General features: G+C 42.3%; 2 protein-coding genes across 5 annotated transcripts; one reads left to right on the forward strand and one right to left on the reverse strand.

The window, feature by feature from the left end:
- Nucleotides 1-817: 817 nt before the first annotated feature.
- On the reverse strand, nucleotides 818-5,967 carry LOC121613381 (polymeric immunoglobulin receptor-like). Of its 3 annotated transcripts, none has more exons than XM_041946758.1 (6): nucleotides 5,815-5,967; nucleotides 5,068-5,412; nucleotides 4,491-4,814; nucleotides 3,601-3,678; nucleotides 2,047-2,207; nucleotides 818-1,471 (listed from the first exon to the last, which is right to left on the reverse strand). In XM_041946758.1, exons 1-6 carry the CDS (start codon nucleotides 5,852-5,854, stop codon nucleotides 1,082-1,084), a joined length of 1,338 nt encoding a protein of 445 aa, XP_041802692.1. In that variant the 5' UTR covers nucleotides 5,855-5,967; the 3' UTR covers nucleotides 818-1,081. The 3 variants fall into 3 exon arrangements, with proteins under 3 accessions (XP_041802692.1, XP_041802691.1, XP_041802693.1); XM_041946757.1 differs by having other exon boundaries at nucleotides 3,601-3,681; nucleotides 5,815-5,961; XM_041946759.1 differs by having other exon boundaries at nucleotides 818-1,490; nucleotides 3,601-3,681; nucleotides 5,815-5,954.
- On the forward strand, nucleotides 5,313-15,685 carry LOC121613380. 2 transcript variants are annotated; one of them, XM_041946755.1, is made up of 10 exons: nucleotides 5,313-5,443; nucleotides 6,897-7,006; nucleotides 7,155-7,700; nucleotides 9,427-9,762; nucleotides 10,533-10,865; nucleotides 10,991-11,095; nucleotides 12,426-12,524; nucleotides 12,598-12,635; nucleotides 12,728-12,778; nucleotides 13,260-15,685. In XM_041946755.1, exons 3-10 carry the CDS (start codon nucleotides 7,436-7,438, stop codon nucleotides 13,401-13,403), a joined length of 1,371 nt encoding a protein of 456 aa, XP_041802689.1. In that variant the 5' UTR covers nucleotides 5,313-5,443; nucleotides 6,897-7,006; nucleotides 7,155-7,435; the 3' UTR covers nucleotides 13,404-15,685. The 2 variants fall into 2 exon arrangements, with proteins under 2 accessions (XP_041802689.1, XP_041802690.1); XM_041946756.1 differs by having other exon boundaries at nucleotides 5,355-5,443; nucleotides 6,905-7,006.
- Nucleotides 15,686-16,035: the final 350 nt, after the last annotated feature.

Genomic DNA, 16,035 nt, shown 5'->3' on the forward strand with positions numbered 1-16,035 from the left:
AAAAAGTTGTGGTGGGGAGGGGGAAGGGAGAGGATGGTGGAAATGTCGGGAGGAGCAGGAGACGGGGAATGAATTTGAAAAAGTAGACATGAGAGGATTTGAGATGTAAAAGAGAAGGAGAGTCGTTCCAATGATTAAAATGAGTTTATCTGGTGTTGGTGTTAGCAGTGAGTGAGGACAGAAAGTTTGTTGGAAAGAAACTTGGAGATGTTGTTTGATCACCATCGAGTGTGTTTCAAAGAGACTGATGAAGATTGTACTTTTGGAGGTAACAGCTGTGTGGAGTGTTTCCCACAGGGAGGAAGTGGGAGAACGCACAGACTCAGACGACTGGGTCTGGACTGCAGCATGGGATCACTTCAGGTGGACACTGTAAATACTGCAGTTGATACTGTGAAGCTGTTAAAATCCAGCAGGTGGCAGTAATGCTACTTAAATGGATGTCAACTGCTGTAAAACTCAACAGAAGGTGGTTTCTGTGGTTTCATGCAGTTCCTGTAAGCCTGTACCTTCAAACATGTTCCCTGTCACCTGTACCTGCCCGCCTGCTGCACGCTCCTGTAAGCCTTGAATCTTGTTTTTCTGAAGAAATGATTGGCTTGCATCAGATCAGCCTCCACCATTGGTCCAATTCTGCTGTACTGCTACACCATGTGTGACAGGAATATAACAGACCGCACAGCATTCATTCACACATGACATTAAAACCATTACAATTATACGTCCAATTATACACAAACGAATCAATACTTACACCCACCACAGTGGGAGATAATAAAAGCTGCATACAAAGTTTCATGGATGGTTATTTATTAAAGAACCCCTCAAGCCTCATTATGTTTGGCAAATGCAACCAATTTATACACACATCAGGATGTTTGTAATCCTGGAGAAACTCAGAGTTGTTTCATTTAAATCATGTTGTTGACTTGATGTGGTATCTTTCAGTCTTTAAGAGTGCAGTACCATCCATCACCATACAGACTGCCATTTACAGAGCTTACAACCAGGAGGGCGCTGTTTCAACACAATCCATTGACGTCTGATAACTAAAACGAGATAATTTCACCAAAATAAACTGTTATTCTGGAAAATAACCAAAAACAAAATGGATTTTTGGAAATCTGGCTCCTCTTAGCTCTTCGGCTTTACAGTGTGACACTTGGTCTGACTTATTGAACAGCTGGGAAATGCTGGACTGCACTAATTTTAGAAGAACAGTAGCCTGGAACACCTGAATCTTTGGACAGGCTGGACATTTTAGAATAATCATGTGAGGAGATGCTGAACACGCTCTGAAAAATGACCAACTCTCAACCATCATCACAAATATCATGTTAAAAGATCTGCCAAGGAACAACATGGAAAACATTATAGGCTGCACAATGTGAAATCCAGATTCAGTAGATTGGGTCCTGATCCTTTCTGGTGTAACGGAGGTTCTGGTAGGTGGAGTCTTCACATGTGGACACTGATGGAGTGAAAGACGGCTGAAAATCAAACAGCAGTGACATCAAACCTGAAATACTTCCCACATCGTCTTGACACTGACAACAATGGAGGCAGCCGCAGCAACCAATATGCTAACATCCACAGGCTAATATACTGAAAATGTCAATGTTAACATGTTTTTTTATGTGTTAGGATGTTAATAACATTTTACGCACTGCATACAAAGTACAGCTGAGGCTGACTGGCAAACTTTTGCAGGTATTAGGCTATAAACGCTAAAATAAGATGATCAAAGAAACACCAAAGTTATGAAGATTCATGGCGTTGGAGCTAACGTCTGCACTACATTTCTTGATAATCCTTCCAACAGTTGTTGAGATGTGTTGGTCTGGACTACAGTTGTGCACCAGTTGACAGTCATAGCCACCCTCAGAGACACACTGTTCTTCCCTTACGTCCAGAGTCTCACTCTAAATTTTGTGCAAACTAGACGCAGACATGAGATACTTATTTATACCCACAGATGTCTGCATGGCGACAATAAGGTAAGTCAGTTATACAGCAATCATTAAAACACAAGTCAAAAAAACTCACCTTCATGTGTACGCTGTCTGCTGTTCCTCTGGTGGTCTTCAAGCTCCTCCTTGTCTTCCATTTGTAGGCGAGCAGCAGAAGAACAGCCATCAGCACAACAACCAGGGGCAAAGAGACAACCAGGTACAAGAGGTAAGGTGGACAGGAGGCAGAGGAGGGGGCTGGAGAAGGAGAGAGACAGACAGAGAGACAGACAGAGAGAGACAGAGAGACAGACAGAGAGAGACAGAGAGACAGACAGACAGAGACAGAGACAGACAGAGACAGAGGCATGTAGTTTTAAAACAGAGGGATCCTTTGTCTTGCATTGGGAGCTGAGAGGTGTCCCTGTGGACTCTGACCTGTCCTAAAGCTGAGGAGCAAAGCTTGTCGTTCTCTGTTGTGTTTGTTCTCATGCAAGCACACACGTTTGATGCTGATCACTATCAATCACTATTGATCTCTACTGACTTACAGGTGAAGTGATGTGTCACGACACGGCATGGCTGGACCGTGTATGGTCTATACTGTGGCCAGACGGTTCGATGGATTGTCGTGTTCGTGTCTTGAACATTGTTGTAGTGGCCCCAGAAATATTTTTTTCTTAAAGAACAAAGAATTGGCGGATCACGTGACATGCTTCAGCTACTTTTGATCAGAAAATGTTACAAATGCAGTTGCAAGAACAATACGTTCCACTCGTATCTGAATCGTATCTGATATGAAAGAGAACTTGTCTAATTATCTGCAGGCTCTGCTCTGTCCTTCATGTCTGCTGCAGGACGTCTCGGTTTTCTTTGACTCTGTATCGAGTGTTTTGTCAGACTGCTCTACTCTGCCATCTGCTGGACTGTGATGGTGTAGCCATCGTTTTCTTCTCTCACGGCACAAGGTTTTGTGGGGGTTTTTTTTCCAGTTTTATTCCCTCATGGTGAATATCAGGTATTTTACTACCTCTGCCATCTGTGCAGCATGTCGTGCTTCACCCTAATCACAACTAGCACTACTTAGAGGGTGAAGCTTATATGAAGCCTGTGTAGTAATGGCCCAGCCCTCTCAGGTGTGAGCCCCATGGTTCCTTTGACTAGTTGAACAAAAAGCTGTTTCTGGGAGCTGATAGCTCAGCTGGTAGCCTTGGAGGGCTTCATCAATACTCATAGAATCTGGAGTTACAGGACACAACTAACATTCACACCTATTCACTTTGAAAGCAGCGGCCAATGAGGAAACTCCGACAGTAGACCGACCAGTAGTGCTGCTTCATCACTCACTCAGTGACGTTACAGGCCTGAGCCGCTTTGTCTCCATCTTCTTGACTTGTTTTGTGTTCAAATCACATGTAAAAAAAAAAAAAGTCTTGTATCGTAATAAACACAGGAAATGTGCAGTCTCTTTAATTAATAATAAATCATGTCAACTTAGAAAAAGATATTTATTGTAAAACTTTTGTGAACCAGCCTGCCTTTTGTGTCTTTTTATTCTTAGACGTTGCTTATTGTTACATTTGACTGTTTGAGGATGAAGTTGGCAGACAGACTCTGATTGGCAGGACAAACAGCACTGTGTGAACGGTACCTGTGACCTGGTCGGTGGTTTCAGGCAGAACTGATGAAGGTGTGAAACGTTCTGAGCTGGAGCTTAAACCTGGTGTCGCTGCTGGTTTCGGAGGTTGATGGGAGGGATGATGGAACCAGTCAGGGAGTCCAGTTTGGTTTGGAAGTGGTTCAAGTGTCAATGAAAACAAAAGGAAACAATAAAATACTGAATCAATACTGATACAGAGAAAACACCTGATGAGACGCATTAGATGCTGCTCATGAATAGACTGATACATAAACATGTATGTACAAATGTACATATATATATATTTATGTATACATATGCTCAGAAATGTAAAGTTGGTTTGTTTTATTAATGGTCACAAATTTTTTGCTGATGAGAGAACATCAATAATATTAAAGCGTTTCCAGGTTGGTTGACTAACCTTTAAATGCACAAATGTTCAATAACAAATAAAATGATAAATAAAATAATGCAAAATGTGTTGGGCTGCAAGGGTGGATGTGCCTCATAGACGATAGTTGTAGCAACAGGTTTTTGCCCCTCAGAATTACTCAGAGTTAATGATTAATGATAGAAGATGCTTCTGTTGACTCAGTCCATTTACCTGAATATAATCCATGTGCATGTAAGTAATATGTGGATAATTTCCCATATTATGATTTTTCAAATGATATGAACAGGTGTTGATGTGATTTCTAAAGTGTTTGGATGTGAACAGTCAATGAAAATGTGATAACTGAAGTGTACTGCTCGGGGCGCCAATGGCCGATGGTGAGATTGTAAATGACAGTAGAAGTAGTTTTCATTATCGGTTCCTCTTCTTTAAATTCATGTGCACTGAACAGAAGGTGGATGGACTATGAAGACACATTTTTATGTCATTCAGTTAAACAAAAACTCACCGTCTAAGATAATGATCGGGAACGTCTTGTGTGAATCTGGAGCCAAAGCGCTGCCGTACCCACAGCTGTACTGTCCTGTGTCAGACCTGGTGGCCTGTCTGATGGTCACGTCCAGTCCAAATGTAGACACTTCTTTATATTCAAGGCTGTACCTGCCGCTCTGAGTCCTGTTTCCATCTGTTTCAATCAGAATGTCGTCGTCTTTTTCACATTGGCCCTTACAGAAAAACTTCTGTCTTCCATAGACTGTAGAGCTGCACGGAAATGTCGCATTGTCTCCTTCCACAGCTGAGCGGATAAAACCAGAGTGTCCAGCCAACGGTGCTGTTGGAAAATTCAGCAGTTACTATTTATACTGCATTCTACATCACAGTACTTCCTGCTTCACATTAACACATATCCAGTCACACTGGGAGCTGCCCAGTTCAACCACAGTCTGTGACTGGTGGAGTAATGATTTCATACAATATCTATAAAGTGTTCCCACAATTTAAATTGATTTCATTCATCCTTATGCTGCAAACATCACTAATGTTGATGAGGTGAAGTAAATACACCAGTTTCATCAGAAACTCACCGTCTGAAACTCTGATCTCAAAGTCAGTGTATGAATCTGGAAGCGAGTTTCTGCCCACACCACACCTGTAGCGTCCTGAGTCGGACTTGGTCATTCGTGTGATGGTCACAGACAGGATTCCTCCTCCAGAGGGTCCGTTTCTGTATTTAATGCTGTATCTGTCTCTCTGAGCTACATCGTCATCCGTTTTAACGAGAACATCTTCTGCTTTACATTCTTCCTTACAGAAGAACTTCCTGCTTGCCGCCACAGACAAGTGGCAACTGATTGTACCGTTTCCTCCTTCAGCTGCTGAGTAGATGTTGAGTTTTGCACTGACGAGCCCAGTGTGCCCACCACGCAGAGCTGTTGAACAGGTGAACGGAGAACAGTGAAGGTCAGTACTGACTGTAAAACAGATTGCAGGTTTTGTTCCAGAGGCAGCTGTTGCTGGACTTGTTGCTGCAGCAGTGGTACCTGCACTGTGTTGTGGGTGATTTAGTTTGTTCCTGCTTTATAACACCAACTGCATAAGTGAGCACCAACAAATAATGGGTTTGCACATTTTCTCAAACTCAAATTGGGTTAGTTTTAAATGCAATGGACTAGATTAGATTGTGGAAATGTTGCTATTAACTACTATTAACAGAGAAGAACATCTCAGTAAGAACACAGCAACTGAAATAACATATGGCATCCATCATTTGGACAAACGTACTTAGCAACGTGTGCTGCAGCATTAAAGAGGGCCAGGTAACCAGTTCTCACCTGAACAGATGAAGAAGAACAGAACATGGTGGATATTCATTCTGAATTTGATCCTGCAGGAGAACTGCCTCTATCACTTCACTCCTTCCACTCTCTGTCGGTCTGATCACGAAGCTGAAGGTGCTTTAACGTTTCCCTCCTCTACGTCGCCCCCTCTGTCTGTTTTAGCTTGTAGCTTTAGCTGCACCCACATGATGATGAGGATGTGATGGGGAAGTATAACAGTAACTGAAATCAAATGCTGTAACACATCTGACTGAAAATACTGTTAAATCACAGATAAAAAGAAAGCAAAGAGAAAATTCAGTGATTGTCAACAGTAAGAAACTTCCATCATCTTCAACGAAGCTGTTCAAGTCAGAGAACAGCATTTTTGTACTTCTTCCATCAGTTTACTGACTATCATTTCTCACCTTCAAAAACTAGACATGACAGGAAGTGCTGCATTCAGAACTTATTATATATTAGAAATCCGCAGAATGAATCCACCTCAAACATCTGCTGGCTAACATTTGTAACCTTAATCCAGGCAGCACTTAAGAATTCATGTGATTTTGATTATGTCTGACAAGGTTTACACTTTAAAACTCAGTAAAAAGAGAAGTACAGGCCCTGTGAGGCAGCATCTTGCTGTGGTTTTTGAAAACTGAACTTCATGATGCAACTTGTTTAAAATAGATAGATAGATAGATAGATAGATAGATAGATAGATAGATAGATAGATAGATAGATAGATAGATAGATAGATAGATAGATAGATAGATAGATAGATATACTTTATTTATCCCAAGCTGGGATTTGTAGTAAATAAAGTGTACAGTGACTGTAAGTTATGACCTATTTACAGCAGGAGACAGCAGACTGTCCGAGGACAGAAGCTCTGCTGGACGAGGTCGGCATGTCGGGAACGTTGTTGTTAGTTTACATTCAGATCTAGAAACCACATCTTTGTATGGTGTCATTATTTAACTGCTACTCCACAGGAGCCTGCTCACATTATCCCTGACTAATGTTTCATTAGCACATAATAACCTGAAACCAAGAATCACTGGGCTTTCATTAGTTTACAATGAGCTCTTCAGATCTACAGAGGGAGTCCGTCCTCCTCCACGGAGTCTGCCATGTTGCACCACCATGTTTCCACAGTGACCCAGAATAGAGGCTCCAGAGTCTGTGAGCTGACGGCAGCCAGGTGAGCAATGCTGTTACTAACAACAGAAGAAATATTAGAAGAAATCAGTGACGGCTTTAATTCTGGATTTTATTGACTCTTGGTTTGCACTGCAGAGGCTTCCCTCCTGATTATAATGGCTGTCAATGAATGTCTTTCTGTGTTTCAGCCTCAGCTGCAGGCGAAGACTTTGAGGGTGTTTGCTTGCTTCCCATCTCTTGACACGACACAACACAGCTCGGCCCTGCTGAAGCACAGAACCCCGGTCTTCTGCTCACTAGGGCTTGGCTGCCCAAATCTTTCCTTTAGCTTTCTTAGCTAGCAGGCCTGACATCGTTTACTGAGCTCACATGACAGCGTTTCGTTTTTTTCATTCAACATCAGGCTTCATGTCAGAGGCACTCCAACATTACACATAAATATACATAAATCTGACAGAAACAGACATAAATGTGTTTCCACAGAGGCTTCCTCATGTGGACGAGGGTCGGGGTCGGGGTTAGGCAAGTGGTGGTTATGGTTCGTGTAAGACTCCAGGAAATGAATGTAAGTTTATGTAATATCCCCCAAAGTGTGTGTGTGTGCCTGTGTGTTGTGATTGGAGGAGGGACTCCATCATCTCCCAGTTTACCAGTGAAGAAGGAAGAGGCAGCAGTAAGCTCTCAGAGCCTCAACATGAACGTCCATCACACTTTGATGTGCTTCGTCCTCCTCTGTGAGTACATTCAGTTTCTGTTTCCTGTTTTTGTATCATTTTTCTTTATTTTCTTTATTGGACAGTTTCTCATGAGTGTTTTATACAGATCGGGTCGGGTCGGGTTGGTCAGGTATGAGCCACTTTAATGGATCCATGTGTCCATCAGAAGAATCGTTCGTTGCTGTGATCAATCCTGCAGGGACACGCTCTATCAGTGACAGTAACGAGGGACAGACTTCACAGCTCGTCTGACTTCTGAAGTTTAGCTGAGCGTCTGACGCATTTAAATCAAACGAGCATCTTCCAAAGTCCCAGTTTCCACTTTGTGTTTGCTTGCTGATCCACGGTGGAGTGATGCTCTGATGAAGGCTCTCTGTGTGGTCAGACTGGACAGCAGAGACACTTACAGAGAACAGAAGGTAGAAAGTTTGGTTTTGGTTCTGTTTGACGACAGAACCTAAAATATAATAAAATATAGTTCATCACAGTCATCATAAGCTGAGAATGAAGATGAAAATGAGGAACATGAACATGTTTTCACGTTTTCTACATGGTTGTTTTTAGCTGCAACTAACGATTATTTTCATTATCGATAAACCTGCCGATCGCTCCGTCTGTTGATAATGAACAGCTGTTCCTGCAGGTCATCTGTTTCCATAGCTCGTTTGATTTGACCACCAGCTCAAAACCCAAAAATGTTATTATATTATGTTATCATATATGACGAAGAAAAGCTCTGAATCCTGATGTTTGAGAAGCTGGAACCAGCAACAATCAGTCGATCATCAGTATAGATGATTGATCTTCTCAGCTCTACAGTAAACTTGAATTTAGATGCATTTGGTTGCACATTTACAGCGACGGAGTTGATGAGTTCTGTTCTTAGTGGAGTTTGTTTTTGAAACGCTTCCTGTGATTTTAGAGAAAGAGAAAAAAAAAAGCCACCGGCATGTTGAGAGAACGGTGTGGAAACAACCTGTGGACGCGCTGCTTCCTGAATCCTCCTGTTTACAGCACAGACAAAAAAACTGTGCTGATTTGACATGTTTCTGTGAATTTAAATTGATTTACACAACGCTAAATCATCTCTCATGAAACACGAGCTACTGATGACTGTTTTATGAGCACCGTGTCAGAAACGCTGTGAAAGCTGTGAACCGGCTGAATGAAGCACAGCTCAGTCTGTTCTCTGCTCTGTTAAAACAGGAAGAAAGTGCAACAGGAGATCATGTTGAAAGTCTCTTGTGGTTTTGGCTCTTTGGACTCTTTAAGTGCAACGTTTGAAATCATAAAAAGCTGGAGTTCAGGGTTTAGTTCGAGGTGAAGCTTCATTCTGTTTTAGTATTATTAGTAGTATTGTATTGACTGTAACCCTCTTTCATGCATCACCAGACTAGCTTTGTATTTAAGAGGAGGCCTGAATGTGCTGCTCTCTGTCTTATCTTTCCCTTAAAAACAACTGACTTCTGCCTTGTTTAAACGTGCTGTATTATCATCATTTCTCTTCTCTTTTTCTATCTTCTTGTTCTTTGGCTGTTTGAACGCTGACCTGACGCATCATCTTTAATTTACAGTAATTGCAGTCATACACCTTCATGTCTTTGTGTGTCTTAAACCTGTTTTCCGACTCCGAACGTCGCGGTGTGAGTCTCTGACTGCGGCTGAGCTCTGAGTTAGCGCGAAGCAGGAAGTGTGACTGCAGCTTTTCACAGACAGAAACTAACGATTGTTCATCTTTTTAAAGCTTTGCAGGATGGAAACGTTGGTGTCGTTCATGCCCAGATCATCGTCTATTCAGGAACTGAAGGAGGAGATGTCACAGTTAGATGCTCCTTGTCTAAGTCTGGAAGCCGGATGTTCTTCTGCAAGGAAAACTGCATAGGAGAGGATATTCTCATTATAACAACTGGCGTCAAAGTCCAGAGAGGCAGATACAGCATAGAATATAAAAGAAGTTCTGGAGGAGGAGGAGGTGTTTCTATGACCATCACACAGCTGAGGAAGTCTGATTCGGGACTGTACAGCTGTGGTCATGGCTCAGCTCTTTCAGACAAGCAGATTGAAATCATTGTTGTAGATGGTGAGTTTCGAAACGTTGCTGTAAAGAGATAAACCCAAACTGTGACACACTGCAAAAAAAAAAGCAATGCAGATTTGTTTTTCTCAGTGTCGATCGAACAGTTTTATAATTCTAGAAATTCTGGTTTCATACGTTAAGCTACTCGAAACCTGTAATAAACTCTCAGCAGCAAGTCTGAATGTTTCACTGAGACAATTCATTTCCCTCATTTCAAGCTTTTCTTCTAAAGCTTAAAGGATATTAGCCCCAGAGGAGCGGCGCGTATATCCGTATAATGCGAGTACTCGGGGCATCCATGTGCAGCCTCTATATAACGCATAATCTGCAGAAACTCGTTCATATTCCAATATTTAGTTCTGATATGCTGGTGCTATTCCCCTCTGAGCCGGCGGTCGGCTAGTTTAGCTGTAGTTTGGCACAGCTGTGGTTCGTTATTGCGTATTCGTAGCCGACCGCCGCAGAGTCAGCCGTGTTGTGGCTGGCTGCTCTCAGCGCCCGTTGTTCCCCCCCCACAACAACAACTTTAAACTTTCAAAGCTGGTTGTTTCATTCGAGCATCAAAAGAAATAGAATGAAGTCAGATCCAGCTGTGAGCAGAATGTGAGGTTATAATGAGCTAAATGTTTAGTGAAGTCACACCTCGGTCACCAGCCACAGACTGGTGGAACCGAGCAGCTCAACGTGTGACAGTAGATCCAGTCTGAAACAACAATTATCGACATTTCTTACAGGATCTAAATAAAGTAACTGTCGATTAATCTTCTTTTCAGCAACACTGCCTAATGGAAACTCTTTTGAAGAAAAAACCCTCTATGCGAGAACTGGAGGAAGTATCGTGGTTGAATGCTCCTTTTCAGTCTCTGCAAGCAGGACGTTCTTCTGCAAGGACAAATGTGAACCAAAAGACATTCTTGTTGAAACAACTGGTGACAAACGTCGGAAAGGCAGATACAGCATCGAATACATAAAAGCATCTTTTACATCGGGACTTCTGTATGTGAGCATCACACAGCTGAACAAGTTGGACTCAGGACGGTACCGGTGTGTCGCCAGAGGTTTGTCTCGAGTTGACTTCCAGGAGTTCATGGTCGTTGTCACAGATGGTGAGTTTCAAAGTGAAAGTGACTGAGAATGATGAGATGATCACGATGAATGCTCGTTTAAAGCTGGCAGTTCAGCTGGCACGCACGGGAGCGGCTCACCCCTCTCATGTGTTTCTGTCGTTCAGATCCGAACACTTCAAAAACAAGCTCGACCGAATCCATCCCATCAGCAACAACGACGCAGAGTTTAAGCTCCGACCAGCAGCACACTGAGATGATGCCGACTACAAGTACGTCCACAAAAACCTGACAGAAACCACACAAACCTGCTCCTCGGTCAGGAGGAATGAATGAATACTACATTACCTGGCCAGCGCCGTGACATCACAGTTTGTGTGTTGTCTCAGTATCTTTGTGTATGTGGCTTAATGTGTGTGTGTGTGCAATAGATCTGCATGTTATTTGTGCCCGTGTATTCAAGTGTATGCAGTGGTGTGCACAGACTTTTTGAAGGGCAGGGGCGAAAAGGAAAAAAAGGGCGCATATAGTGTGTCCTCACCACTGAAGAGGGCACTTTAGCACGCATTTTGGCTGCCAAGAGGGCACTCCCCGTGCATGCCACTGTGTGTATGTATAATGTGTGTGTGTGTGTATTGCATTGCTTATTTTAGATTTGTGCTGACCAATCAGGAGCCCTGTCTTTTCCTCAACGCTCCAATCATGGCTGAGAAAAGTACTGTGAGAAAATATTGTGAGGAATGAAAGCTGGTGGAACAGAAGCTACCGTAATGGGTCTGTTTCTAAAAACGGAAAAGCAACCACTTTAGATAAGAAGACGGATGATGTCTCTATGCTAAATATGAAGCTAGCTGCTGGTTAGCCTAGCTCACACATAGTTTGGATTTGACAAACGAGGTATAACGTGCTTCAGTAAGGTTTAGAGGCGTTACATTAGGACAAAGCCAGGCTAGCTGTTTCCTCTTGCTTCCAGCTAAGCTAAGCTAACTGGCTGCTGGCTGTAGCTTCATATTTACTGTGCAGACATCAGAGTATAACTGTCATCTAACGCTCAGAAAATTATTTTTAACAATGTTGAACTGTTCCTTTATTGTTTGTGTGCAGTCAGGTTCATGTTGCCATGGTTGCACACAGTTAAAAATCTGTCAGTGCTGATTGGTTAAATTGTTAAACGTCTGGAAACTGGGTTTGAGGTGTCCTTCCTCCAGCTGCGCTCACAGACCACAGCTAACTGAGCCCCCCTCCCGGCGTGGAAATCTGATTCTGCTTTTCACATATCTGCATAGTTGAGTCAGCATAGATTCAGTGACTCAGCAGGCGGGCAGGAGGAGGTGGGGTCAAACCACCAACCTCCTGGTCAGTTGACTCGCTGGTCTCCTGAGCTGTGTCCTGTTAAATGCTTTTACTGGACACCAGCCAGCCAATCAGAAATGAGTATTATCCATAGCCAGGTATAATGCTGGTAAAGGATGTCCAGGTGAAACAGGTGTTATCATACAGGTATATAATGTGTGCCATCATACACCTGTGAGTCCAGTACAAACAGTAACATCAGCATCCTGCAGGCAGCGTCAGAGTAAAGTGCTGTCCACTTGTCCTCAGACGTCTGGCTGTGGGTGGGTCTGACTCTGGCCGCCATGGTCGTCCTGTTATCGCTGGCTGTGCTGATATACTGCAGGAAGATCTCTGCTAAACCCGAAGGTGAGAGAATGAAACTTTGTGAAATCCACATTTGAATTCAGATCAGTAGACTGTGGACCGCTGTGTTTTTCAGAGCCGCCTGAGGAAGCAGAGCACGCTTCCGTCTCACAGGTGAGCATCAGCACATTTTGGACATCTGAGCATTATTAGTGTTTGTGAAACAGGCTAATATTAAAACAAAGCAAACCCGTCTTCTCCTGTAGACCAACCAAGTGTACGAGGACATCAGAGAGGACAGACGGATCAGATCTGTGGTAATCTCTTCAGTTCACACTCACATCAAATATACCAAAACGCAGGAGAAGCCAACTATGACAACAGCTCCGTCACTGCAGGAAGACAAAGACCTTCAGCTCTGGGCTCAGAAAGCATCATCTTAAGGCTTCATCCTATTAAAAAAGCAGTTTCACGCTCTGTAGTCAGAGACCCAGACGAGAGTGTTGGTGAGGAAAACAGCAAAGGAAGACAAGAAGAAAACTGCTAGCAAGCAAACATGCATGTGAACAATGCAGCTTTAAAATATATATAAAAAAAACGCAGGCTGGCAAATGTTTAGCGAGGTCCGAAGATGCAGCCGGTGTTCTGGTGAAACACTGAGTGGAACTCAGCTTGGATGATAGAAAAACCTGCAGCGCACCTTTACCTGCAGCAACCTTTTCAGATCAGTTAGTAGTCCAGTTCAGTTAATGTGATAATGTGGAGTAATCTGATTAGCTCTTTGTCTTCTTTTTCCAGGCTGAAGACGACTCGACTAAACTCACCTACTCTGAGCTGAATTTTTCCAACCGGACCGGCGGCGGGCACAACAGCGCCCTCTGTGGCAACGATGATGACGTTGTGTACTCTGTGCCTCGGCTCAAAGCGACGTGCCAAAGATGACGAGCACTCTGCTGTTACTTCGCTCCAGCGCTGCTGCTTTGAGTAATAATACGACAAAAATCTGTTTGATTTGACTTTTTCATGACACAGAAACAAGATGTTGTAGTTCTGCCCTCAGTAACATAAACAAGTGCTGACTCAACAGTTTGCCTCACGTTACTGTTTCTATCTCGTTATAGGTTGTAAGTTATTATGCACTTTATTAAGGCTTCATGACTTGCAGTGGTGTCACAGGACTGTCACTGCTCATCATTTGTCCCTTTAAAAAATATCCTCAATCTACAGTAATTGATCATTTTCTATAAGATCATCACATGTTTGTTGAGAACCTCGTATCTCAGAAAAACAGCCTGTTTTCAGCTTTATGACGATTAATTTTTCAGCTGATCCGAGAGGCTTTTTAAACAGTTTATTTAGCTAAAGAAGGGCGAGAATTTTCTCAAGACTCAAAATGAAGACATCTGGAGATACATGGTTTTCAAATGAAAAGAAGGTCACGAAAATTGTAGTCTGAAAAGAAACTCGTAACAAATGTAGTGGAGTAAAAAGAAGTAGAAATACAGAAGTGTTGTGGAAACACTGAAGTTAAAACTGAACTTAAATAAACTCCACCGCTTCGTGTGTGTGAGTGTGATGAGCGATGACTCTGTCGCTGAGGTCGGAGGGTCTGGGGGGGCAGCAGACCAGTGGTTCTGGATGCCAGGTTGTCACGTATGTTGTGTCAGTCTTGTTCTGTGTGGTAAGAGTCACTTGTAGTTCATAATGTGCTGAGAAACACTGACACGGTTGTAACTTTCAACATAAATTGTAAATTGTTCTACTGAACTGTCCGAGTTTACCTAAAGGTCACATTTCTCACAGAGACACCTGACGCAGGTAATCGCTTCCAAAATCAATCTGGACCGTTTTAGACCTACACAGGGAGTCAGCGAGTGTCTTTTGTTGGACTCCTGGTTCAGTACAGAGTAGTTTTATATTTTAAAGCTATCAAAATATTTCCAGTCTCAGCTTCCCCTGAAAGCAGCCGACCGAAACATTTTTACAGATTTTACTGGAGTCTGTGCAAACCTGAACGCTTCACAAGGAGACGCTGAAGAGCGATGAAGAGGTGTTTGATGGGACGAGCAGATCAACACAATCACAGATGTTGAAATGAGTTTTCAGATGTGAATTTTCAACCTGTTGAATTAAGGTCATTCGGTTTAGCTCCTGGTTTGTCTCACAACATCTGACATCTTCTGACAACATCAACAAAAACTGACCCTTTACAGCTGGATTGTATTAGTTTACGGCTGTGCCTAATAAAGTGGCCACTGAGGGTATTTATTTGGTTGCTGTTAGTTTGACAGTGCTGAAAGCTCTTATGTACCCTGAGCCCAGGTTTGCTGACAGGTCCACTGCATTTTGTGTTCTAATGAACCAGGAAGTGAAGCGAGCACAGAGGACCTCCACGTACTGTTCTGCAACACACACACACACACACACACACACACACAGTTCTTCTTCTGTGGTAAACAGGGAAATAATTCTCGTTTGTGTACAGGAAGCCAGATATTGTTCAGTTTAACAGTCTGTTAATGTGATTCTTGAAGTTAAGATTTAACACGTCTGTCAGCTCTGTGGCGACGACAGCTGAACCCGAAACAACAGAAATGACATGAACAGATTTATTTCATGCTGCTGAACTGCTGCATTTCTCATCCACGCTGTCAGAAAACAAAAACACAGAGCCAACAGCAAATTCAGGACTTTGAGTTTCGTCAGAAAGCTTCAGGCAGTTTAACCCGGTGGGTCTCACCAGGAGCCGGACCCCTCCAAAGGGTCACGAGACGAAATCTGATGAACACTTTTCAGGCTTTTCTCTAATCTTTGTGAAATATTTGGATATTATTTGTTATTGAAATGAGATTGTGTGAGAAGTTTAGACGGGAAATGTCTCCTTGTTGGAACTGCAAACAACTCAGAGACATCGAGACAAGACGAGAGGTCCAAACGAGACGCGAAGACACGACTCAAAAAGATGTGAAACCACCAGTTTAATCTTTGACAGCGTGTTTCATCAAATGTGTTTTTATGTCCCAGGTCAAACAGTAGCAAACTTCAGTGTATTAGAAATATAATAAGTATAGAAAAGTCTGAACAAGCACACTTTGACTTTTTGTGCTTAATTAAAAGGATGTTTGACGGATACTATTCAAAAGATTTCTTCTAAATAAACGTCATTAAGTTCTACTTAAATGTATTAAAAATGAATATTCTGTAATGCTTAAAGAGGAATTTCAAAGTACTTCCTAAAAGTGTTCTTTGTTGTAAGTGTGTAATACATTTTGTGTATAATTAAGTATATAATTATATAATTAAGTGTATAATAAATCTTACTTAAGTTAAAATTACTTTTAATAATAATAAAGTGTACTTATTTTGAAGTCCTTTGTAAAACGCGTTTTAAAGTTCACTTTAATTTCACTTCATCTGAAGTATATTGAAGTATATTTCCAACACACTGGTGATATAATACAGCTGTACTGCGAGTGTGTTTTGAATGTTCATGAATCCTTTTCACTGGTCTATGTTGAGCCAATTTAGCGAAGCACTACTTGAGTGCACTTAAGTATACTTGAAGGCCATTAAA

Source organism: Chelmon rostratus, chromosome 10, assembly GCF_017976325.1.
Source record: "Chelmon rostratus isolate fCheRos1 chromosome 10, fCheRos1.pri, whole genome shotgun sequence".
Lineage (NCBI taxonomy): Eukaryota > Metazoa > Chordata > Actinopteri > Chaetodontiformes > Chaetodontidae > Chelmon > Chelmon rostratus.

Bases quoted from the DNA above. Each gene is read 5' to 3' on its own strand.
- LOC121613380 (XM_041946755.1), top strand. From the start codon at position 7,436: ATGTGTTTCCACAGAGGCTTCCTCATGTGGACGAGGGTCGGGGTCGGG. The intron at 12,525-12,597 runs GTGAGAGAATGA...TGTGTTTTTCAG, and splicing joins GATCTCTGCTAAACCCGAAG to AGCCGCCTGAGGAAGCAGAG. The intron at 12,636-12,727 runs GTGAGCATCAGC...CTTCTCCTGTAG, and splicing joins AGCACGCTTCCGTCTCACAG to ACCAACCAAGTGTACGAGGA.
- LOC121613381 (XM_041946757.1), bottom strand. From the start codon at position 5,854: ATGAATATCCACCATGTTCTGTTCTTCTTCATCTGTTCAG. The intron at 5,413-5,814 runs GTGAGAACTGGT...CCTGTTCAACAG, and splicing joins GTTCTTCTTCATCTGTTCAG to CTCTGCGTGGTGGGCACACT. The intron at 3,682-4,490 runs GTGAGTTTTTGT...CTCCGAAACCAG, and splicing joins CCCGATCATTATCTTAGACG to CAGCGACACCAGGTTTAAGC.